The sequence below is a fragment of the Salvelinus sp. IW2-2015 genome, unplaced genomic scaffold (genome assembly GCF_002910315.2).
Source record: "Salvelinus sp. IW2-2015 unplaced genomic scaffold, ASM291031v2 Un_scaffold2908, whole genome shotgun sequence".
NCBI classification, from domain to species: Eukaryota; Metazoa; Chordata; class Actinopteri; order Salmoniformes; family Salmonidae; genus Salvelinus; species Salvelinus sp. IW2-2015.
The window spans coordinates 73841-84181 of record NW_019944206.1 but is presented as its reverse complement, the minus strand read 5'-3'; the positions used below and the strand labels follow the sequence as shown (position 1 = coordinate 84181).

General features: G+C 46.0%; 1 protein-coding gene across 1 annotated transcript in view; it reads left to right on the top strand.

Annotated features, from left to right (window-relative positions):
* Positions 1–8616: 8616 nt before the first annotated feature.
* Positions 8617–10341, top strand: part of LOC112074969 (bone morphogenetic protein 3-like) — a 19302-nt gene continuing 17577 nt past the window's right edge. The window contains 1 exon segment of the mRNA XM_024142035.2: positions 8617–9346. Coding sequence (XP_023997803.1) covers positions 9064–9346 — 283 coding nt within the window. The 5' untranslated portion in view covers positions 8617–9063.

Genomic DNA, 10341 nt, shown 5'->3' with positions numbered 1-10341 from the left:
ACCCAGTTGTTCCAGTAGTAGTATACGCCCGCTGTCCCAGTAGTAATACATCAGCTTTTCGCCAGTACGTAGTAATACCTCCAGCTGTTCCAGTAGTAGTCATACCAGCTGTTCCAAGTAGTAATACTCAGCTGGTCCCAGTAGGTAATAATACCCAGCTGTTCCAGTACGTAATACCTCAGCTGTTCCCAGTCAAGTGAATACCCAGCTGTTCCAGTAGTAGTAATACCTCAGCTGTTCCAAGTCGTAATACTCAGCTGTTCCCAGTAGTAAATACCCAGCTGTTCCAGTAGTAGTAATACAGCTGGTGCCCAGTAGTAACTTACTCAGCTGTTCGTAGTATTAATACCCCGCTGTTCCCAGTAGTAGTAATACCCACCGTTCCTAGTAAATACTCAGCTGGTCCCAGTAGTAATAATACCGTCAGCTGTTCCCAGTAGTAATACTCAAGCTGTTCCCAGGTAGTAATACCGCTGGTTCAAGTAGTAGTATACCCAGCTGTTCCCAGTTAGTAGTAATACCAGGCTGTGTCGCTAGTAAGTAAATACTCAGCCTGTTTTCAGTAGTAATACCCAGCTGTTCCCAGTAGTAGTAATACCCCGCTGTTCCCAGTAGTAGTAATACCAGCTGTTCCAGTAGTAATACCCAGCTGTTCCCAGTAGTAATCCCAGCTGTTTCCAGTAAAGTAATACCCGCTGTTCCCATAGTAATACCCAGCCTGGTCCGCGTAGTAAGTAATACCCCAGCTGTTCCCAGGTGTAATACCCAGCTGTTCCCAGTAGTAGTAATACCCAGCTGTTCCCAGTAGTAATACCCAGCTGTTCCCAGTAAGTAAGGTACCCAGCCTGGTCAGTAGTAAATACCACCAGCTGGTCCCGTAGTAATTTACTACAGTCTGGTCCCCGTAGTAATAATACCCAGTCTGTTTTCCCAGTAGTTTAGTATACCAGTCTGTTCCCAGTAGTTAATACTCGCTGGTCCCAGTAGTAATACCCAGCTGTTCCATTAGTAAGTAATACCAGCTGTTCCAGGTGTAGTAATACCCAGCTGTTTCCAGTAGTAGTAATACCGCAGCGTGTTCCAGTAGTAATACCCAGCTATTCCAGTAGTAAGTAAATTACCCAGCTGTTCCGCAGTAAGTAGTAATACCCCAGCTGGTCCCGTATGTAATCTCATGCTGTTCCAGTAGTAATACCCAACTGGTCCAATCAGTAGTAATACCCAGCTGGTCCTGTGTGAATACCCAGCCTGTTCCAGTAGTAATACCCATCGAGCTGGTCCGGCAGTAGTAAATACCGCAGCTGGTTGCCAGTAGTAAGTAATACCCATATGGTCCAGTAGTAAGTATATACCCAGCTGTTCCCAGTAGTATACACCAGCTGGTCCCTAGTAGTTAATACTCAGCTGGGTCCCATAGTAGTAATACCCAGGCTGGTCCAGTAGTAATACCCAGCTGGTTCCCAGTAGTAGTAATTACTCAGCTGGTCCCAGTTAGTATAATAGCCCAGCTTGTCCCAGTAGTAATACCCAGCTGGTCCCAAGTAGTAGTATATCACTGTCAGTCTAGTCAATCTACGTATCGTATCCCAGCTGTTCAGTTACATCTGCAAAGCTGTTTCCCAGTAATGTAATACCAGCTGTTCCCAGTAGTAATACCCAGCTGTTCCCAGTAGTACTACCATCTGTTCCAGTAGTAATACCTCAGCTGGTCCCAGTAGTAATACCCCCGCTGTTCCTCAAGTAGTAGTATACCCACTGTTCCCAGTGTAGTAATCACCCCAGTGGTGCCAGTAGTATAGCAGCCTGTTCCCAGTAGTAATCCAGCTGGATTCAGTAATATACCTCAGCTGGTTCCCGGTAAGTAGTAATACCCAAGCTGTTCCCAGTAGTAAGTAATACCCAGCTGTTCCAGTAGTAATAAACTGGTCCATAGTAGTGAATACCCAGCTGTTCCCAGTAGTAGTTAATACCCGCTGGTCCCAGTAGTATACTACCCCAGCTGTTCCAGTAGTAATATTTCTCAGCTGTTCCAGTAAGTAGTCATACCCACTGTTCCCAGTAGAGTAATACACAGCTGGTTCCCAGTAGTAATACTCAGCTGGGTCCCCAGTAAGTAGTAATTACCAGCTGGTCCCAGTAGTAATCACCGCAGCTGTTCAGAGTAGTAAATACCCCAGCTGTTGCCAGTAGTAGTAATACCCAGCTTGTTTCCAAGTAGTAATACTGCCGCTGTTCCCAGTAGTAAATACCAGCTGTCCGCAGTAGTAGTAATAACCTCAGTGGTCAGTAAGTAATACTCAAGCTGTTCCAGTAAGTAGTAATAACCAGCTGTTTCCCAGTAGTTAGTATCCCAGCTTGTTCCAGTAGAAAATACTCAGCTTGTCCCAAGTAGTATAATACCCAGCTGTTCCAGTAGTAATACTTTCGGCTGTTCCAGTAGTAATACAACAGCTGTTCCAGTATGTAGTACTACCCAGGCTTTTTCCAGTAAGTAGTATACCAGCTGGTCCCAGTAGTAATACTCAGACTGTTCCCGAGTAAGTAATACCCAGCTGTTCCAGTAGTAGTAATACCCAGCTGTTCCCAGTAGTAGTAATAACCCCAGCTGTTTCCCAGTAGTAATACCCAGCTGTTCCCAGTAAGTAATACCCAGCTGTTTCCCATAGTAATACCCCCAGCTGTTCCCAGTAGTAATTGACCCAGCTGGTTCCGAGTAGTCGTATACCCAGCTGTTCCCTAGTAGTAATACCAGCTGTTCCCAGTAGTGTATACCCAGCTGGTTCCGTAGTAATACCTCAGCTGTTCCCATAGTAGTACAGCTTTGTTCCAGTAGTAATACCGCAGCTGGTCCCGAGTAGTATTTGTGTGTTGTGTTGTTGAATACCCGCTGTTCCGCAGTAGTAGTTATCCCCAGCTGTTCCCAGTAGAATAACTCAGCTGTCCAGTAGTAATACCCGCTGTTCCCATTATAGTAATACCAGCTGTTGCCCAGTAGTAGTAATACCTCAGCTGTTCCCAGTCTATGTATACCCAGCTGTTCCCAGTAGTAATACCCAGCTTTCCCAGTTAGTATATACCCAGCTGTTCCCAGTATAGTATAAATACCCCGTCTGGTCCCACGTAGTATAGCTCAGCTGTTCAGTAGTAATACCTGCAACTGGTCCAGTAGTAGTATACCCCAGCTGGTCCAGTAGTAATACCCCGGGCTGTTTCAGTAGTAATACCAGCTGGTCCCAGTAGTAATACCCCAGCCTGGTTCCACGTCAGTAGTACCCCAGCCTGGTTCCCCAGTAGTAGTAACTACCCCAGCTGTTCCCAGTAGTAACACCCAGCTGGTCCCAGTCAGTAATACTCCACGCTGGTCCCAGTAGTAGTAATCCAGCTGTCCAGTAGTAACTACCAGCTGGTCCCAGTAGTCTTACTCAGCTGGTCCGCAGTAGTAGTAATACTTAGCTGGGTCCAGTAGTAGTAATACCCAGGCTTGGTCCCAGTAGTAACTACCCAGCTGGTCCCCAGTATGTAAGTAATACTCAGCTGGTCCCAGTAGTAAGTAATACTCAGCTGTTCCCCAGTGTAATACCCAGCTGTTCCAGTAGTAATACCCAAGCTGTCCAGTAGTAAATCCCAGCTGTTCCCAGTAGTAATACCCAGCTGGTCCCAGTAGTAATACAGCTGTTCTAGTAGAGTAATACCCAGCTTGTTTCCCAGTAGTAGGATACCGCAGCTGGTCCCAGTAGTAATACTCCAGCATTGTTCCAGTAGTAAATACCCAGGTGATTCCAGTAATAATACCCAGCTGGTTCCAGTAGTAGTAATACCCAGCTGTTCCCAGTTAGTAATACCAGCTGTTCCCAGTAGTAATACGCCAACTGGTCCCAGTCGTAGTAATACCAGCTGTTCCCAATGAATACCCAGCTTGTCCCAGTACTATACAGCGGTCCCAATTAGTAATACCCAGCTGGTACTCCAGTAGTAGTTAATACCCAGCTGCTCCAGTAGTAGTAATACCCAGCTGTTCCCAGTCGTAACACCCAGCTGGTCCCAGTCATATCTCAGCTGTCCCTAGTAGTGTAATACCCAGCTGGTCCCAGTAGTAATCCCAGCTGGTCCATATCCATTAGTAGTTATTACATGCATCTAGTAACCCAGTGTCCCAAGTAGTAATACCCAGGCCCTTTTGGTTCCCAGTATAGTTAATTACTTCAGCTGGTCCCAGTAGTAGTAATACGCAAGCTGTTCCCAGTATAGTAATACCCGTGTTCCAGTAGTAATACCCAGCTGTTGTATACCCAGTTGTAATAACCCAGCTGGTCCCAGTAGTAATACCCAGCTGTTCCCAGTAGTAATCCCAGCTGTCCCAGTAGTAATACCCAGCTGTCCAGGTAGTCAATCCCAGCTGTTCCCAGTAGTAGTAATACCCAGCTGTCCCAGTAGGTAATACTTCAGCTGTCCCAGTAGTATACTCAGCTGTTCCCAGTAGTAGTAAATACCAGCGTTCCCAGTAGTAGTTACCAGCTGTTCCAGTAGTAGTAATACCCCCAGCTGTTCCCAGTAGTAATACCAGCTGTTCAGTAGTTAATACCCAGCTGTTTCCCAGTAGTAATACCCAGCTGTTCCCAGTAGTAATACCTCAGCTGGGTTCCTCAGTAGTATGTATACCCCAGCTGTTCCCGAGTGTAATACCCAGCTGGTTCCCTGGTAGTAATTACCCCTGTTCCAGTAGTACATACCCAGCTGTTCCCAGTAGTAGTACCAGCTGGTAATACCAGTCAGTATACCCAGCTGGTCCCCATGTGAGTAATAACTCAGCTGGTCCCAGTAAGTTATAATACCTAGCTTTCCCAGTAAGATACCCAGCTGTTCCCATAGTATCACTCAGCTGGTCCCAGTAGTAATCACCCAGCTGTTCCCATTAGTAGTAATACCCAGCATGTTCCCCAGTTAGTAGTAATACCCAGCTGTTCCCGTAGTGTAATACCCAGCTGGTCCAGAGTAATACTCAGCTGTTCCCAGTAGTAATACCCAACTGGTCCCAGTAGTAGTAATACCCAGCTGTCCCAGTAGTAATACCCAGCTGTTCCACAGTAGTAATACCAGCTGGTCCAGTAGTAATACTCAGTGTCCCAGTAGTAGTAATACCCAGCTTGGTCCAGTAGTAATACCAGCTGGTCCCAGTAGTTAAGTAATCCTCAGCTGGTCCCAGTAGTAAGTAATACCCAGCTGGTCCCATAGTAACACCCAGCTGGTCCAGTAGTAGTAATATCAGCTGGTCCCAAGTAGTAGAATACCCAGCTGTTCCAGTAGTAATACTCAGCTGTTCCAAGTAGTAATACCCAGCTGTTCCCAGTAGTAATAACTCGCAGCTGTTCCCCAGTAGTAATACCCAGCTGTCCCAGTAGTAATAGCCACTAGCTGGTCCCAGTAAGTAATACCCATGCTGTTCCTAGTAGTGTAATCCCAGCTGTTCCCAGTAGTAGTAATACCCAGCTGGTCCCAGTAGTGAATACCCAGCTGTTCCAGTAGTAATACCCAGCTTGATTCCAGTAATAATCCCAGCTGGTCCCAGTAGTAGTATCCAGCTGTTCCCAGTAGTAGTAATACCAGCTGTTCCCAGTAGTAAATACCCACTGGTCCCAGTGTAGTAATACCCAGCTGTTCCGCAGTAGTAATACCCAGCTTGTTCCCAGTAGTAATACCCAGGCTGGTCCCATAGTAATCCCAGCTGGTCCCCAGTAGTAGTAATACCCAGCTGGTCCCAGTAGTAGTAATACCCAGCTGTCCCAGTAGTAACACCCCGCTGGTCCCAGTAGTAATACTCAGCTGGTCCCAGTAGTAGTAACCCAGTGGTCCCCAGTAGTAATACCCAGCTGGTCCCTAGTAGTAATACCAGCTGGTCCAGTAGAGTAATACCCGCTGGTCCGTAGTGAGTTAGTAAATACCCAGCTGGTCCCAGTATGTAATACCCAGCTGGTCCCAGTAGTTAGTAAATACTCAGCTGGTCCCAGTAGTAGTAATACCCAGCTGTTCCCAGTAGTATACCAGCTGTTCCCAGTAGTAATACCCAGCTGGTCAGTAGTAATACCCAGTGTTCCCAGTAGTAAATACCCAGCTGTTCACAGTAGTAATACCAGCTGTCCCAGTAGTAATACCCAGCTGTTCCAGTAGTAGTATACCCAGCTGTTCCCAGTAGTAGTAATACCCAGCTGTCCCAGTAGTAATACTCCAGCTCTGTTCCCAGTAGTACTACCAGCTGTTCCCAGTAGTAGTATACCAGCTGTTCCAGTAGTAGTAATACCCAGCTGTTCCCAGGTAGTAATACCCCGCCCAGTGTTCCCAGTAGTAATACCCAGCTGTTCCCAGTAGTAGTACCAGCTGTTCCATAGTAATACCCAGCTGGTCCCAGTAGTAGTAATACCCAGCTGTTCCCAGTAGTAATACCAGCGTTCCCAGTAGTAGTAAACCCAGCTGTTCCAGTAGTAATACCCAGCTGTTCCCAGTAGTAGTACCCAGCTGGTCCCAGTAGTAATAATACCCAGCTGGTCCCAGTAGTAATACTCAGCTGTCCAGTAGTAATAATACCGAGCTGTTCCCAGTAGTAGTATACCAGCTGTTCCCAGTCGTATCTCAGCTGTCCAGTAGTAATACCCAGCTGTTCCATTAGTAGTAATACCCCACTGTTCCCATAGTAGTTAGTATACCCAGCTGTCCCATGTAGTAAACCCAGCTGTTCCCATAGTAATACCAGCTATTCCCAGTAGTAGTAATACCAGCTGTTCCAGTATGTGTAATACCACAGCTGGTCCCAGTGTAATACTCAAGCTGTTCCCAGTAGTAATACCCAACTGTTCCCAGTAGTAGTAATACCCAGCTGGTCCCCAGTAGTAATACCCAGCTTCCCAGTAGTAATACCTAGCTGGTCCCGAGTAGTAATACCCAGCTGGTTCCAGTAGTAAGTAATACCCAGCTGGTCCCAGTAGTATAAGACCAGCTGTCTCCGAGTAGTAACACCCAGCTGCCGAGTGAACTCACTGGTCCCATAGTAGTAATACTCAGCTGGTCCAGTAGTACTATCAGCTGTCCAAGTAGTAGTATACCAGCGGTCCCAGTAGTAGTAATACTCCAGCTGGTCCCAGTAGTAAACCCAGCTGGTCCCAGTATAGTAATACTCAGCTGGTCCCAGTAGTAGTAACGTCCAGTATCCAGCTGTTCCCAGTAGTAACTACCCAGCTGTTTCGCCAGTAGTAATACCCAGCTGTTACCAGTAGTAATACCCAGCTGTTCCCAGGTAGTAATACCCAGCTGTTCCCAGTAGTAATACCCAGCTGTGTCCAGTAGTAATACCAAGCTGTTAGTAAGTATAATACCCGCTGTTCCCATAGTAGTATTACCCAGCTGTTCCCAGTAGTACTACCCAGCTGTCCCAGTATAATACCCTGTCCCGGGTATAATACCCAGCTGTTCCAGTAATAGAATACCAGCTTGTTCCCAGTAGTAGTAATACCCAGCTGTTCCCAGTAGTAATACCCACTGGTCCCAGTAGTATAATACCCAGCTGTTCCAGTATAGTATACCCAGCTTGTTCCAGTAGTAATACCCAGCTGGTCCCAGTAGTAAATACCCAGCTGGTCCCAGTAGTAGTACTACCCAGCTGGTCCCAGTGTAGTAATACCCAGCTGTCCCAGTAGTATAACCCCAGCTGGTCCCAGTAGTATAACGCTTCCCAGTAGTATATACCAGCTGGTCCAGTAGTACACCCACTCCAGTAGTGTATCCCAGTCCAGTAGTAGTACTCCCAGCTTGGGTTCCCAGTAGTATTAATACCCAGCTGGTCCAGTAGTAATACCCAGCTGGTCCCAGTAGTAGTAATACTCCAGCTGGTCCGCAGTAGTAGTAATACCCAGCTGTTCCGCAGTAGTAGAATACCCAGCTGGTCCCAGTAGTAGTAATACCCAGCTGTTCCCAGTAGTAATACTCAGCTGGTCCCAGTAGTATAATACCCAGCTGGTTCCCAGTAGTAATCCCCAGCTGATCCAGTGTAGTAATACTCTCGCCAGTAGTGTAATACCAGCTGGTTCCCAGTATGTACATACCCAGCTGTTCCCAGCTAGTAATACCCAGCTGGTCCCAGTCTAGTACTAGCTCTCCAGCTGTTCCCAGTAGTAGTATACCAGCTGTTCCAGTAGTAATACCCAGCTGTCCCGAGTAGTAATACCCAGCTGTTCCGCAGTAGTAGTAATACCCAGCTGTTCCCAGTAGTCAGTAATACCCAGCTGGTTCCCAGTAGTAATCCTTCAGCTGTTCCCAGTAGTAGTAATACCCAGCTGTTCCCAGTAGGTAGTCATACTCAGCTGTTTCCCAGTAGTAGTAATACCCAGCTGTTCCCAGTAGTAATATTCAGCTGTTCCCAGTAGTAGTACTACTCAGCTGTTCCCAGTAGTAGTAATACTCAGCTGTTCCCAGTAGTAATACTCAGCTGTTCCCAGTAGTAGTAATACTCAGCTGGTCCCGGTAGTAGTAATACTCAGCTGGTCCCAGTGGTAGTAATACCCAGCTGGTCCCAGTAGTAATACCCAGCTGGTCCCACTAGTCATATATATTACCAAGCACAACATCCTTCACCTTCAATGAAAGCTGAGAACGGGGACGATTGGCTGTCGATGGAGAGATCTGCCCAGATCTGAACAAAACCAAGAGCTGCTGCCCTCTTCAACACTATTAGCTATTACGTCGAACTGGGATGAGGGAGTCCTTATTCACTCAACGGAGAGAGAGAGAACAACTTTGATTTAACGTTTCAACTTCACGGTAGACACGCAGAGCAGAGCGCGCTGCAGGAGCACAGCGCTCTGTCGTTTTGTTGGCTATCGCCTCTTCTTTGTTTCTTTCTTTTAGTGAGTGTCGAGTTTTCCAGGTGATTATTAAACAAATGAACACTGGACGAATGTCAAGGTGATGCCACCTATTTTCACTCGTAAGAGGACCTGGGACACGCGCTCTGAGTGGGAGATTTTGACCAGCAAGTTCTTCTGACTGAAAGTGTCCACCACTATTCTCACTGGGAACATGGCTCTCTGTCCGCAGTTACTGCTGCTGCTCGGATGGAGCTATCTATTCGGTGGATATTGCGCGATGTTGAAAGATCATTTCACTGGTTTGAAAAGAAAAGGTGAATCTGGGCACTCCGGTGCCCCCCGGGCGGACAATGACCGCTCAGAGAAGAATGAGCAAGACCTGCTTTTACAGGATACTATGACGGAACACATGCAGATGCTTTACGACAAATACAACCGTGCAGGATTTCCTTTCAAGGATGGGAATACGGTCCGCAGCTTTAAAGCGCATTGGGGTAAATCTAATTAAATATGTATTTGTCACATGCCGAATTTAACGAATGTAGACTTAACAATGAAATGCTTGCTTAGAAACCTTTCACAACTATGTAGAGTTACATAAATGTAATTAAAAAAAWATATATATGAGCACAAGAGGAATAAAATAAACAAGAATCCAAAATGTGAGCCAAACTGGATGAATCAATGTTGTTTCCACGTCATTTCAACCCCCKAAAAAGTATATGTGAAGACGTTGAATCAACATGGGGAACTAATTGAATTTGCAAAAAGTAATCAACATTAGCGCATTTCAATTMTTTTTTACTTAGATCCAAGAGTGAAATTGTTAGCTGATTTCAAGTTCGTTTACAACTCAACCAAATGTAAAACATAACTAGACATTGAATTGATTGATGTCTGTGCCCTGTGGGATCAAACTATACAGGGAGAACCAGTACCAGATCAACGGGAAGAGGTATGAGGTAGATATGTACATGAAGGCAGGGTAAAGTGACTAGACATCAGGATAGATAATAGTAAGAGTAAACTAAAGAACAGAGTGCAGCAGCAAATGATGAGTGTGTGTGTGTGTGTGTGTTGTGTGTTGTGTGTGTGTGTGTGTGTGTGTGTGTGTGTGTGTGTGTGTAAATATATATATATATATATATATATTATATATATATATATATATGGTGGACAAAACATTATGAACACCTGCTCTTTCCATGACAGACTGCCCAGGTGAATCCAGGTAAAAGCTATAATCCTTTATTGATGTCACTTGTTAAATCCACTTCAATCAGTGTAGATGAAGGGGAGGAGACGGGTTAAGAAGGATTTTTAAGCCTTGAGACAATTGAGACATGGATTGTGTGTGTCATTCAGAGGGTGAATGGGCAAGAAGAAATATTTAAGGGCCTTTGAACGGGGTATGGTAGTAGGTGCCAGGAGCACCGGTTTGAGTCAAGGACTGCAACTCTGCTGGGATTTCATGCTCAACAGTTAACCT